We start from the raw sequence: 14,826 nt of genomic DNA, 5'->3' as shown, positions 1-14,826 counted from the left end.
ATGAAGTCCAGTTTTTATATCTATGTATTAGATGATGTGTTGAGATACTGAAGAGCTTCAAGGGACATGAGAAATGATGCAGGCAGAAAGCATCTTACTATACAGATTTTATGATGTCTAACTAAGTGTTTGAAGAGAATAATGTATGATGGTTTAGTCACTTGGAAGGCAGGCAGAGAGGAATTACCTAACACTGTCAGGCCCGTTACTCTGATTTATGAAGACGTTGCAGTACCCTCCTTTATCGGTTGATGACATGCAAATTTAGTTTCAAAATTAAAGCTTACATCTACAAAAAACAATAGTTATTAAGAGACAGTTATCCTAAGATGGCGCTAGTGTCTAGTGCTGTCCTCAGCCATCAAATGCATCAGCTTTTTTTCAGAAAGACTTGCTGTAGTACTGTTTCCAGGACAAGTTTTGTATCATACTATGTGACTGTTTTGGCAAAACACTTGAAGTTATGATGTTTGTTGCTGGAATCTTGTGAAAAATCTGGAAATCTACCCATTAAGATCCTTTTTCATGTGTCTTTGGGGAAATGGATTATCAACATCTTCATAATGACTGACCGTCTCTCACACTTCAGACCTTCAGGTGGCTATGAGGAAGATGTTCCCTCTCCCTTTTCCTCCCCAGGCAAGGCTGGTCAAATGTGTTGTAGAGGGTTTGTGTCTTTACTGACTCATCTGAGATTAGCCTCAGCAAGAATTAGAACAGAGAATAATGTGGAACAATAATGTGAATAGCTGCAAAAAAAAGTTTTGTTTGGCTATTTAGTTAATAAGCTTTGCAAAAACGCTGAATACTAGAAAGATTTAAGTGCCGAATTTTTCAGGCTGTTCCCTGCCTGTTCGCCTCTCTTATTCTTTGCACTGTGACTTGAAATTATTTGGTTTCTTCCGGAGTACTTAAACATTGTGAAAAGTATTGTCATCAGTGACATAAAAGAACTTAGGGCAGATGATCTAATTGGGCTTCCTGCCCTCCCTGTCTGAAATCTACCTATTGCTGTATAATGGGCTGTTATTAGAAGAAATGATGCTGACCCTCTTCTCTCGTGTTGATTTCTTCAGAAAGTCACATAACAATGCATGATTTTATTTTTTTTTTTAATTTAGTTACAGATAAGCACCAATTCAAACCTGAACACATGCTGTACAGATTCCGATATGATGATGGAACATACTACCCCAGAAGTGAGATGCAGGATGTGATCTCTAAGGTACAGAATAAAATAGTGGATATTATTAGGAAGAACACATCAGAATCGCAGGTTCTGCTTGAAAAATAATGTAAAATATTATGCTAGGATCAACAACATCCCCTCACAGTTGCTTGTCTCTCTATTTATGTGAATCGAACTCAGTTTTCCATTTGTAAGAGAAGATTTTAGCTTCTTGTTGCACATTTTAAATATAAAATTAAAATTTGTTATTTTTTAATTACGTAGTGGTTTCATATGTAGTTTGTATTGTCTGTGTTTCTGGGTGATTCTGAAGCTGGTGTTTCAGTCTATTGTATTTTTCAGTCCATTTTAATAGATATGAAGCTATACATAGAAAACTGGTTTTATTTTTCTCTTAAATCTGAGTGTTTTTTATTAGTGCCTTAACAAGGCAGTAAATCTGCAGCCATGTAGATGTTTAAGTGCAGATGTGTAGTGCTATCCATCTACAGTACTGAGCATAAAAAAATGATTGAACAAAGTTGCCTTTAAACTCATATTCAAACTTCTAATGATTTTGAGGTGGTAGAAAAAGTCAGCATTTAGGTATTACATTACAGTGTCATTCACTTTTTCTGGTGGCATTTGTTAATGTAAGGTATATCTAGGAGAATCTTCAGTATTGGACTACCAAGCACAGGAAAGCAGGATGGAATCTAATTTAACACAACTTTTAATTGTTATACATGGTTCATGCATGTTATAAACATAATTGGTTTTTGATAGTCTGCTAAGGAATACTAATGTGCTTTCTCTTTTTAAATAAAATTTTCTGATGGTAGTTTCTTAAACTCTTCCAAATGTTTTTATTTTTTGCTTTAATTAAAAATGTTTCCAGTATTTGAATATTTTTCCTTTTTTTTTTTTTTTTTTTTTTTTTAAAGTTTATTGGTTAGGTATAATTTCAATTTGTAAGTAAAGTATTGGTATGTATAGTCAAATGCAATGCTTTTTACCTTAATTAGTCACTTTGTGTGTAACCAGTGATTGGGAAAACCTTGATGCATGGAAGCATTGCTTTCTCTTTCAGGTTTTGTATACTTTTCTTTCAAAGTACTAAACCTTCAGATTTTTTTAATGCTACCTTCAGATTTTTTTAATGCTACCTTAGAGTTAATCCTTTTTACATGGGTCTCAGTGAAGTTTAGATTGGACTGGAAATGTTTTCTTTGTCATGATTTATTCTTCAATATTGTTATCTGCAAATAATAAATTTTGGCACATGAAAATATATAGAAATTTGAACAGACTTGTTTTACTATCTAAATGAAGTGTGTTTAGACCATATAGGCTTCCTTACTGCGTCTGTTCCTCTTATGTTCTCTGTGGTGTGAACATGTGGTTAACTAACCTCATCTTTCTCCTTAATAGGGTGTACGACTGTACTGTCGCCTTCACAGTCTGTTTACCCCAGTAATTAGGTGAGTCCACTTGGGAAATCCTTAGAGAGTCATTTAGAAGACATATGTAATCTGAAGATACTGTGTTTGAATGTAGGATCCTAAGCCATCTTGGGAGTAATCAAACAAGATTTAAGGGCTATCAAGACTAAAAGCATAACTGAATCATTAAATGGCTACAAACTTCATTCAATATGATCTTTTTTTACAGACTTTTAGAGCCTTCTAGATTCTGATGGATATGCTTATATGCTTACTGTATATATTAATACACTCCTTTACTAACACTCCATTACCTCATTTGGAGAGTCCCAGCTGTAAAAGAACAGCTATATTTATACTCCAGTGATATTACTGCCCAAGTAAGATATGGTCAGCCTCCTCTTTTCTGTCTACACTGAAATGTTTGACTTGCCTTTTTACTCCAGAATCAACCTCTGAACCATTACAAAATGCTTGATTCACGCTTGCACTAGCTTGCTTATAAAATATAAGCTTTTTTCTGTTGGGCTCTATTGAGTTTTTGTTTGATTTTTTAAAATTGTTTTGTTTTGAACAGGGATAAGGATTATCACTTGAGAACCTACAAATCTGTGGTCATGGCTAACAAACTCATAGACTGGTTGATTGCCCAGGCAAGTATACACCTTTGGATTTATGTATGTTTTGCATTTAAATTCTATTTTGAAAGGTAGTCATGTATTAAGCAGAATAGCATGCAAACACTTTGTGTAAGGGTTATTACAACGGCGTGTGTAAGTGTAATCCTCTTAAACTGGTAAAGTAACAGAAATCAGCCGTCAGCTGCCATGCTGTTCATCGCTGTGTGCTTTTCTTCCTTATTTGCAATTGAACTTTAAATGTTTTAATGAGAGTTAGCTTTGTGATTCATCATGTAACATCGTTCATGGCTTAAAGTAAAATGGATAGGCTCTGAAAAACTCTAAATTACTAAGTGGATAAAAGTCAGTACCAACTTGCTGTCATCAGTCCTGTTTTATTTTAAGAGAACTAGGAACAAGAACAGGGTATACTGTTCACTCAGTCAACATGCACCAGTTTTATGAAATAAAAGTTAAGAACTTTGACATTTTTAGATTCTATTATGTTCAGTTTTTATGGAGAATGCAGTGTTACTAAAATGTGTACATGTTTATTTGTAACTATAAAGAGGTACACCATACAAAGTCCCTTCCAACCCAAACTGTTCTATGATAAACATGTATATAGTGTTTTATATGTATGCTATAAATGTATATATAAAGGTGGTGATGGTAAATATAATCTACAGCCATTGCCATCCTGGTGAGGTTATGCCATTGTGCATAGAATCCATTTTGCTGCTATATTAGAATATGTTAAAAAAATATGCTATGGTTTAACAGGGGGATTGCCGGACAAGGGAGGAAGCTATGATATTCGGTGTAGCTCTTTGTGATAATGGGTTTATGCACCATGGTAAGTAAATACATTCTGTACAAGCTATGCCTACCTCTTGTTTAATGCTGTCTGCATAGTTGGAAGGAAACGCAGGATCTGGTAAAAATATTACAGAAGAGATAGGAAGTTGTTTAATCGCTGAAGAGATGTATGCTACAATCTTCAAGAAAAAAATAGCTATTGTATGCTCTGAAAATTATTTTCAGTCCATTTTATAGCATGTACTGAGGAGTTCATCCTCTAAAGATTTATAGGGGGCACTTTTATTAGCCACTCTGAAATAAATTTCTTAAGCAGGTAATACTGTTTGAACAGATGTGACAATAAAAATTTAGGAAATATGTAGGAAAGAAAGGAGGCATTTTTTGGGGAATGAATAAAGTATGGAGCAGCATGATTTTTTTTAAAGTGAAGTGATGACAGTGGGAGAAAGTGGACTATAGAAAAATGAGAAAATCATCAGGGCAGCAGTGAACAGAGAAGGGACAAGAGAACAGAGGTGTATGCAGTACCAAAAATGAGGGGAATAAGGTTACATTTAATACCATCAGAGGGAATATTTCAGTGAACAGATTGAAGCAGTAGGTCATTTACTGAAATAAAAAGAGGAATAAATTATTTTGTCATCAGCTTGTTTAGAGAAGGAGGGAGAATTAACTTCCATTCTGGCATTCTTCATTCTCTTTCCTTTGACTTTTAAACATACAAACTGCATCTGTCTGTTGTTCTAGTTGCTTCCACATCTCCACCACGCCCATTTCCAGTATGGATCTGGCATGCTGCACCACCTAGGGAGTGCCAGAAATTGGTGGTGAGCATCTCCAGCCGCTGTCCAGCAGAACTTTTCAAAATCACATTTTAAAATCCCTTTTATGAAAAAACCCTGTGCTTGTCATTTTCACTAATGCCATTTCAGGCCAGTGTATCTTCCTCAGGTCCTTGGAGTCCAGATGTTGTAGTTGAAAATGAACTTATTCATACCTGTGTGTAACGGATCCAAATAAGAATCATTGTTTTCATTAAAAATTAAGATTTCCCTAGATTCACACACAAAAATAGTTTGCTAGCATTTAGAATGTGTATGCACATTGAGTATCTTATGGTTCATGAAAGACATGATATTCAAAAGTTCAAAAGAAAAAAAGGATTAATATGTGTGATTTTGTACCATATAGTGTTAGAGAAAAGTGAATTTAAAGATGAACCACTGCTGTTCCGTTTTTATGCGGATGAAGAAGTGGAAGGGTCAAATATGAAGCACAGACTCATGAAACATGATCTGAAAGTAGTGGAAAATGTCATAGCCAAGTCATTACTGGTGAGTCAAACGCAACGACTGCATGCTTTGACAAATAAAAAAATTGGTTATAATGACAATAAATTAGCACTGTTGTTTAATGGAGATATACTTTAGCTCTTCTTAACGCCTTTCTGAACAATATTTTGAACAATTTTATTTTTCAGATTAAATCTAATGAAGGCACCTATGGTTTTGGTTTAGAAGATAAAAATAAAGTGCCAATTATTAAAGTGGTGGAGAAAGGATCAAATGCTGAGGTACCAAGTAGTATAAATTATATTCCCTGTTTTATTCACTTGACCACATGTGTATGTTTTGTACATCAGTTAGAAAAATCTATAGAAGTAGAAGGTAACAATGACAACTTTCCAAGGAAGTTGTTGTTATGAATCTTTTTTCCTTTTTAATTTGGTTTTGTGGTTTTGTTTAAAATGTTGCTCTAACCGTTATCAACACTCATTTTCTGGTCACGTAAATCATTGTATGGAGTGGTGGTATAAAAGTTATAATTTTATTTTTTATACATTTTATAATATTCCAGTGATGACATTAATCATGAGTGGAATAAGCATTTTTGGTAAAATATGAGTATAAAGCTAGTCTGTGAGTTGTACTTGATATATTTCATAATAAAGGATGTATCAAGCAGTGGATAAAGTTTAGAATTTGAGAATCTAAATTAATAAATGACAGCCTTTTTGTTGTTAGTGTTGCTTTAGATGCTTTTGGGGTAAATTCATACTCTACTGAATGGCATGGGAGTCTCTACATGTAAAGATAAAGGAAGAGTCTCTTCCATGAGTGACAAAAATTAGACCTAGATTTCAACCCTTTCTAAATCTCATGGTGGAATCGAAATTTAAGATATTATAAATTAAGAAATAATTAAGAAATTATCAAACCAATAGTATAATACAGCCACAGAGCTATATCTAGGGTGATTTCTAGCAGTCAGGTTCTGCCATGATCTCAGATGGCACTAAGGCTTGGCCTGTGCTCTGAGCCTCTCTGTGTACTCCTGCCATCCAACTGGTTGCAGTTTCTTTCTTCTTAAACCGGAGTTTGAAAATGGTATGCAACTTGGCTTGCTATACCTTTGGCTCAAATTCCATGAAACATTTAAGGATATTTTTTTGTTTTGGAGCTTAAATATGCACTTACTAAAATATTAATGAGGTCTTTCCTTTTGAAAAGAAGCTTTAGTCCATGATGGATGGACAAATTAGGTAATGTCATAAAAATAATAAACTGGCTCAATGAAAGCTGTTGTGTTAATTATTACAAATATAAAATGATTTTGTAATATTGTCATAAAATCTTGATTAAGACTTAGTCTTATGCTTAGGTCTCTTCAGAATGAGTGTTTATTGTACCCTTCATGTAAATTTAACCACTTCTAGAAGCGTCTTGTGATGTAAGTCTTTTGTGTGTGATATGTGAAGGAGGCATAAAGAATGTAAAGGAAATGTGCATGTTATTATTCCGGTAGGGGTTGCATGCCAGCAGAGCAAAACGGTGTTAGTGTTATAAAACGCAAACATATAAACAACTGTTACTGTTTTCTAGATGGCAGGCCTGGAAGTTGGGAAAAAAATCTTTGCCATTAACGGTGACCTGGTTTTTCTGCGACCCTTCAGTGAAGTGGATTGCTTCCTGAAAGCATGTTTAAACAGCAGAAAGCCCCTGCGGGTTCTTGTGAGCACTAAACCACGGGAGTAAGTTGTCATTCCTTTGGGGGTATTTTTACAAAGTGCAATTGAAGTGAATTGTAAAAGACCAGTGGAAACTCAGACACATTACTGTAAGGTTATTTTAAATGCTGTATCTAATCTGACTTTGTAAAGTCAAGCAATTTGATCTGCTTTGATTTTGTTTTACTACATTTGTCAATCAGCAGAAGTGAAACACAAGTGCTTTGGATCATCAGCCCTGCCACTTTAAATGCATGCAGGAACCAAAAGTGTATATGGAGTTTCCTTGACTATATGGACAGTTTTGATCACTTATCTCTCATGGTGTTTATTAAACAAGTTCCTCTGTCTGGGGGATTAGTTGCTAGTTTGGCAGAAGTTGGACTCTGTGATCTAATGGGCCCCCTCAGTATGTGTGCTGGTTGTGTAAACAGCAGGAGCAAGTAAACAGCTCCCCATCTTTATGTAACACATACATTTCTGTACACAGTTTTGACCATTCCTTTCCAAACACAGTTTTTATTACATAAAATAAATACAAAGTGAGGCCTAATGGCTGAGTTCAGTAAGTATGTAAATGAGCATAGGCCTATTAATAAAGTGAATGCAGTTGCTACTAGCTTATACATACCAAAGAAAGAGGAGAGTAAGAAGCAGTGGCCAGGAGTAATTCTGATCATAGTTTGAAGGGTAAGAAGGAACCATCCTCGTTTACCAGAGAGCACACACAGAGTGCCTTGAAAATGGCTCTGTTTCAGTGGTAGAATGGAGACGTATTTCTCCTGTTAATAAGCAAAGGAGTCATGAGAAATACAGTGGTATCCAGAAAAGGGAAAAGAGCAAAGAAAGAAATATGGCATAAAGATGATCATCTGGACCAATACTTCAAAAAAAAACCCAAAGAAACAAACAAAAGCAACAACCAAAAAAATGCCCCAAACCAGTTGGTGATAGTATTGTAGCAAGCATAAAAGGTGTATCTTGGCCTTTCTTTAATCTAGATCTTGGTTTAATTTCTGACATAACTTGCCAGTGAAAATGTAGGTGAATTTCAAGGTTGACAGATCTAGTGAATGAGGAGTTCATGAATTTGTTTCTCAGGGCTGTCTGCTTTTTGTCAGGAGCTGCTGCTAGCACAACTGTGTTGGCAGAGGAGAGAGTTCTCCTAAATTGTTAGCCTAAACTGCCAGTGATGGTCTTTCATAGCTCATTAGCATGCTTACAAAGCATTTTCAGAATGAAACTATATAGATTGTATCAACATTAGTTGATATATAAATGTACTAAATGACGCAATACTTATGAAAATATTTCAAATGAAAATGTATTAATCTGAAGAATATTCTAATACTTTTTAAAAATGTATAGACATCAGTGGGTTTTGGATCTCACCTCTGTTGATAATTATCTCCAAATGCTAAACATTATGTGTACCAGAAAAAAACGAAAGTACAAGAAATGATGCAATGATATTTTAAACTACCTGTAAATCAAATTTATTACAGTCCAAATGTATTTTAAAATCACTTTTCAGCATCAATTTGAATTTCTGCTTTTGCAAATGGAGCTTGGGGCAAAGATCCCTTAAATAATGATGGAGCTGGCTCTGGAGGTAAAGGCTGTAGAGTTAAATCAGTGCACCGTTATGCATGACCTAACTAGCTCTGATAAGAGCTAATGCAGCTGTGTTGCTTTTTCTGGAACCTGAGCTGGTATCATGTGGACACGCTAGCTTACTTTGGGTGAGCTCAGGGCTTCATTTTAAGAAGTAGATGTGAATTTTGATTCTCAGAACTGTATTTTTGTTGGTTATGTTTATCAGTAGGTTTATTACTGTTGCACTTAAACCAAGTTGGAGAGTAGCATAATGTGCTTACAAGTTACATGAGGAGTAGTAGGCAATTCTTGTTTTACAAAACTCAGTATTTTCCATATCTGCTCAGAAAAACTGCAACAAAATGTTTTTTTTCAATAAAACTTGGTAAATAGACACTTAGATGTCAACAAATTGTGATACAGATCTCGTCTCCAGTCTTCCACAGCTCATCTGACAAGGCTTGCCATCATCTGTGGTCCCCGAGCTCTCTCCTCTTGGCTGAGAGTCTGCCTGCCTCCCCAGGGCTTTCAGTGTTGCTGTGCTGTGGCAGCTTGCCCAAATCATGGTCCATTTGGGAGGAATTTTAAAGCTATGGTGGTGTTTTGGTCGTAATCAGCATATTGAATTTCCCTGCAAAATAGTATTGCCTTTCTCTGATTGGTTTTGGTATCTCAGCTTTTGGTATCTAAAGCATCTGGAATATGAATGGTACTGAATCTGAGACTGTGAAATGAAGGCAAGTGTGGAGTCTCATACCCTTCTAATCTACCTATTGCTGTCCACTTTTATCTTGAATAACAAAATGCTACCTTCTGCTCCGTTCATATTGAATCTTTGCTTAATTAGGACAGTGAAGATTCCTGACTCTGCAGATGGGCTTGGTTTCCAAATCCGGGGCTTTGGCCCATCAGTTGTCCATGCTGTTGGGAGAGGTAAGCTGTAAATGCTGTCAATGGTAGTGATAAGTATACATTTAATATATAAATGGTATAGCTGAGATAAATCAAAATTAGGTCCAGTGATTCCACTTCGATTCCCCCTCCCCAAAGTAACAAACAATACAAAACAAAACCAAATAAGATTATTTTGTGATCTTTTACTTCGTATGTTTTGGATAGCTTGTATGGATTATTTCTTTTTTTGCGTGTGTATGTGTTTATATGAATGTAGGAAAATTAAGTTAAGGTTGGGCGTTCTTTACAGACTAAAGAATAGCTGATGGGTGCAAAATCACCTTCTCCAGTGAATGGGTGTTGGGGAGCACTCACTTTGTGAGTGTTAATTTGTTAGGTGGACATGTGGTTCTGTACTCTTCTGAAAACATTTTACAGAAAATACACTTTTCACAAATCTTTTCAAGGGTTCTAGTGACCTAGTCTGCCTTAGTAATTGCAGATGTTTCCTCTAGATACTGTTTTATCCATTTTGTGATGTAATTGTCAAATGCTTGCCATCCCCAACTCTTGACTGGTACTCTGGCAATAAAAAAAGTGAAAGCATTCTTTCTTGCTGTCTCATGTTGCTAATGGTAGAGCCAACTAACACTGTATTTTCAGCTATAGTGGGGCAGTTGTGTCCTTTTTTCCCGCTGCCCCCATTTGTAATTAAGGAATTTAAAGTGAACCAATCTGCTAAGTTGACAGAATTGAACAGAGCTTGACAACCTTTTTGTCTTGGCTGTGGTGTCAGAAATTATATTTTCAAGAGAAATTCTAATAAACTACAGACTGTTGAGCTGATGTGATAATTATTTCTGCACCTGGATCTCAATTCAATTACCTATCCTTATTCATTAAGCACATACTTTATTCCAATTAGCCTCAACAGTATGTAAGTGCTTGCTTGTGTGGTTTGCTAAACCTAGAAGATTTTAAGCATATGCTTAACTGCTTTGCAGATTTGGGACTTTGGGTTTTTTGGAGAGATACGTGTTTTTTTTTTTTTGTTTTTTTTTTTTTTTGTTTTTTTTTTTTTTTTTTTGAGAGAGAGATATTTAATAAGGCCTATATAACTGTTTATTTTTAAGTCCTTTTTAGGAGAGGGGTGTGTTGCAATAGCTGGTAATGGTGTCATTTCCAAAGACTTTCTTTTACATTAGATTTAAAATGCAGCTATTGCCTAATCTGATAGTACTTAAAATGAGACAAATCCAGGTATATTTAAGCTCTTTCCTTGTCAGATATGCTTAGGTGACAAGCCATGACATAGCTTTTCTGTTGTCAGCCCAGCAAATTCAGTCTAGCCTTTTCTTGCACAGCAGCTAGCTTCTGCACCTCAGCCTTGCAGTCTCTAGGCAATAGATTTTGACTTCCCTGGCATCCCTGGTATCAAGAGAGACATAAAGAGGCAAATGTTCAGGTAGCTGAAACTAAGGTCATACTCCAGTGGGCTGTCTTTCAGGAGTGGACTTGAGTCACACTGAAAAGACCTGAAGAGAGCTGCTGTTTTTGTAGTTCCTATTCAGTGGATAGAAGAATTTTCCCAAGGTGGTTAATCTGTTATGAAGACAAATCACCGAACCATATCTTATGTTGCTCAAAGATAATTTTTTGTTTTGTTTTTGTTTGTTTTTTCCTCAAAAAATAAGTAGATTTGAGATCTCCTACATGATTATGTTTGGGTATTTTGATTCAAGCTGTAAGGTACCCTGTTATAATTGCATTGGTAAAAAGATTAAAATAATGTCAAGATCCTTGGAAATGTCTTTGGATTTGGATATTTCACTTCACGTTTATCAAGAAACTCTAGTATGCTCTGATACTTCTTTATGAACTCTCAGAAAGCTTCTGTTTTGTATGTAAAATAGAGACACCTGAAGTAGTCAAGAAGCTTGTAAGCTTGAGGAATTTAAAAGAATTCAGAAGCAAAGTGGTCTAAGTTATAATTTGTGAGTTTCAAGCTAGAGCCTTTTTATCCTTTTAAAATCCTTCTCTTTAAGACAAATTTTCCACATTTTTATATTACAAATCAACATTTGTTTCATTAAACAGCCTTTAGAAAATAGTCTGGTCTCTCTTTATGGAATCATCTGCTGGAGAACTCCATTTTCTTGGAGTCCAGCTGACTGCAGAAGCATCCTGTGGTCAGGGGAAATATGTAGGAATCAGTGAGAGCAGATTCTGATTAAAAAATTAGGCTTTAAAGGAGATGTGTAGGAAAAGAAGTCTGTTGACTATGTGGGTTTTTTCAATAGGAACGGTGGCAGCTGCGGCAGGTCTCCACCCTGGCCAATGCATAATCAAAGTGAATGGAATTAATGTCAGCAAAGAGACTCATGCAAGTGTTATTGCTCATGTCACAGCATGCAGGAAGTACAGGCGGCCAATGCAGGTATGTCTCACTCAGTTCCCTTCCAGATTTTCTTCTAAATTACTTTTGGTCAAAATGAACAGTGTGATGTATATCTCTGTCCATATATCTGTTGTGTTTGAGTGGGGTGAGGCAAAAGGAGTGGTGAATAAAAGTGAAGAGAAACCAGTTGAATTATAAAAGCTGAAGATTGCTCAATATATTGTTGATGTTCAAGGTCTATTTAATTTCTGCACTGAAATAAATCAAAGCTTATAACTATTTTTTTTTTTTACTATTGTATTTTTAAAGGATTATTTCAAATGTTTCTGCAGTTCTATGCAGAAAGCATTATGAGATATATTCTCATCATGATGGGGAGGGATTTACACAGCTCACTGCCTGCTCAGCAGCAGGAGAATGCAATGTAGAAAGCTGATCTTCTTCCAGAATTTTGTAACACTCCAGCACGTAGAGAGCAAAGTGCACATATTCCATCTATAAAAGTGTCAGTTTTCCTATTGCATTCCAATCTTGGGAATAAACACACATTCAAGGACTCAAAATTTCCCTTTTTTAATATAAGCATTAATTTTTTTTGTTGTTATTTCTGTTAGTTTAGGAGAAAATCTCAGGCTTCCAAGACACAAATTTAAGGAAGAAAACCAAAATCAGCTGGATTCTATAATGTGATTTTCCCTGCAAATTTTTCATAAACTGTGAATCAGTATCATTAATTAACTTCACAAACTCTTCCAGTGCATGGTAATTGAGAAGAAAAATCCAATTAAAATCAAGAGTGAAATCCTTCTCCCACACCTACTGCATAGATATGAGATAAGAATTATAAGTAAGAGTTAGTTGTGTCATACAAATACAGTCTTTATGAAAATGTTCATCTGGATTCTCTGGGTGCAGAATTGAAGTTGTTACATAGCATATCAAGATCGTACCTGTTCTTTAAAGGCAAATGTGCTCTAGGAAAGAGAAGGTGCTTTGTGCACTAGTAGCAAAACTGGCTAGAATAAAAGAGAAATAAAATTCTTTATAGCAGGTGTGTTCTCTCTGTATATAACTGCAGAGTGACTTCCTATAGAGATGAGTGGCATTCCAAAAAAGATTGACTGATGCTGGCTAGCATGAATGCCTTGACATGCAAAATTACTCTTTTTAATCCACTTGTGTACTATGTTAGAGTACATAACTGTTTTTCCTATACAGAGTATTTATTTAAATCTTAAAGTAGCTGATAATAATTCAACAAATCACAAATAACTAAGATCCTCCAGACTGACAATAAAACCTTCATTTAGGGTGTAGTGCTATCAGATGCTATGGGAGAACTGTCTAGACTGAAATAAATGGCAGTATTCCCACTGGTGTCAAGACAGCTAAAATTTAATTTCCTATTCAGAAATTTTGGTTTTTAATTATTTGGAAAATTACTATGGATTTCTCCTGTTTTGTAAGTACAGTGCATTAGCCTATCATTTAATTAACATGAATATTGCAGTCTCCTGTGGTTGGCAATTGCATAATTGAAATGGGATCTCTTCCTGTTTTCTGTATATTCCAGTTCTCAGGGTGAGGAGTCTTCCTGCTTGCCTGGAGCGTGAAGTTTCATTCCAGTTTCTTTCAGTGTGAATAACTGTGTAACTTGTGTTGGACAATGTTTACGTTCTTTCTGTCTTGTCAGGATAAAGAAAATTGAAAGCAGATTGTACTTCTTGGAATTAAAATTTCTTTGCAGTGATACTAATCATGATGTGACAGATCTATGCTTAGTTTGTGCCTCTGTAATGCTTTTGGAGAATGTTTCTCCAAATCATATTGCATTACATCTTGTGTTAACTTTTGAAAGAGGGATGTCTAGTTTAAGTAGTTAGTCCTTTCATTAGGCCATGTTAAGTTCAAACAATGAAGGAACCCTGTGACATAATGTAAATCTATTCGAGATTGGCATGGCAGTTTTGAGGCTGCCAAGCAAACCTGTATGACTCCATAAATAAGCAGCAAATTTTCAGGTGTACCTGCAAAGAGAGGTGGGTTTCAGAAGTGCTTCTGTTGATCCGCTTGTGCACAGGTGTCTTCCAACAATCAACAGAGAGCTCAGTGCCAATATTTCAGTGCCATTGAGTGAAAAGTAAGGCATGGATAAATCTAGGAAACCTAGAGAGAAATAGTATCTTAATCATACAAAAATTAAGTTGTCTATGATTAATAGGATAAGATAGCAGCTGAATATTGCATATTAACAAAGCATAATCTGAGGTACTTGGTATTTTGCATGAAAATTTTAACATTAATCTTAAACTTTTCCTGTCCTTGCTTAACTCTGAATTCTTCCACAAACTTCTTTTTAAAGTCTGTGAATTCAGATTAGTCACAACAGTGTCATTTATTCCGCCGTAGCTGTTGGAGAGGGAGTGACTAACTGACTGTCAAGCTTCTTTTGAAGTGTAAGGGAAAGAGTAGTCTGGAGCTGCTATACTTGATAGGCCCTTCCACAAGGGTGTGATGGGTGTGTGGCTGAGTAAGTTGGGGGAGAACAAGATGTAAGGCGTACACGTGGCTTCTTCATAGGTTGTATGACCAAGCCACCATTTCTGTGCTCATGTGTCACTCACTCACATAAGATGCTGGAGTTCTGGAGCCCACGATTCTGTCCTTTTTGAAGGTTTTGCTAATCTGGGGGGAAAAGAACATCTAGTAAAATAACTGTAGTAAAGGCAAATGTAGTGTATATTCTTGCCAGTGACACATCGGTGATAGAGTAACCGGACATAACTATAATTTTGATTGGTATTCCATAATATTTACTAGCAGATTTGTGGATGCACAGCAGATTTAGTAAGGCAAAAATAGTTTCTCTTTATTTTTAC

At 35.7% G+C, this 14,826-nt stretch overlaps 1 protein-coding gene across 1 annotated transcript in view; it reads left to right on the top strand.

The window, feature by feature from the left end:
* PREX2 (phosphatidylinositol-3,4,5-trisphosphate dependent Rac exchange factor 2) overlaps positions 1-14,826 on the top strand; it is a 185,725-nt gene that overhangs the window by 88,636 nt on the left and 82,263 nt on the right. Inside the window, exons 13-21 of the mRNA XM_032995111.2 lie at positions 1,122-1,225; positions 2,600-2,649; positions 3,188-3,263; positions 4,014-4,086; positions 5,244-5,386; positions 5,533-5,625; positions 6,935-7,083; positions 9,503-9,588; positions 11,850-11,986. Coding sequence (XP_032851002.1) covers positions 1,122-1,225; positions 2,600-2,649; positions 3,188-3,263; positions 4,014-4,086; positions 5,244-5,386; positions 5,533-5,625; positions 6,935-7,083; positions 9,503-9,588; positions 11,850-11,986 — 911 coding nt within the window. The remainder of the gene's footprint in view (positions 1-1,121; positions 1,226-2,599; positions 2,650-3,187; positions 3,264-4,013; positions 4,087-5,243; positions 5,387-5,532; positions 5,626-6,934; positions 7,084-9,502; positions 9,589-11,849; positions 11,987-14,826) is intronic.

This window comes from Tyto alba, unplaced genomic scaffold, assembly GCF_018691265.1.
Source record: "Tyto alba isolate M040663 unplaced genomic scaffold, T.alba_DEE_v4.0 Super-Scaffold_9, whole genome shotgun sequence".
Classification (NCBI taxonomy): Eukaryota; Metazoa; Chordata; class Aves; order Strigiformes; family Tytonidae; genus Tyto; species Tyto alba.
The sequence above is the reverse complement of the archived record's forward strand: the minus strand, read 5'-3'. Positions and strand labels throughout refer to the sequence as shown.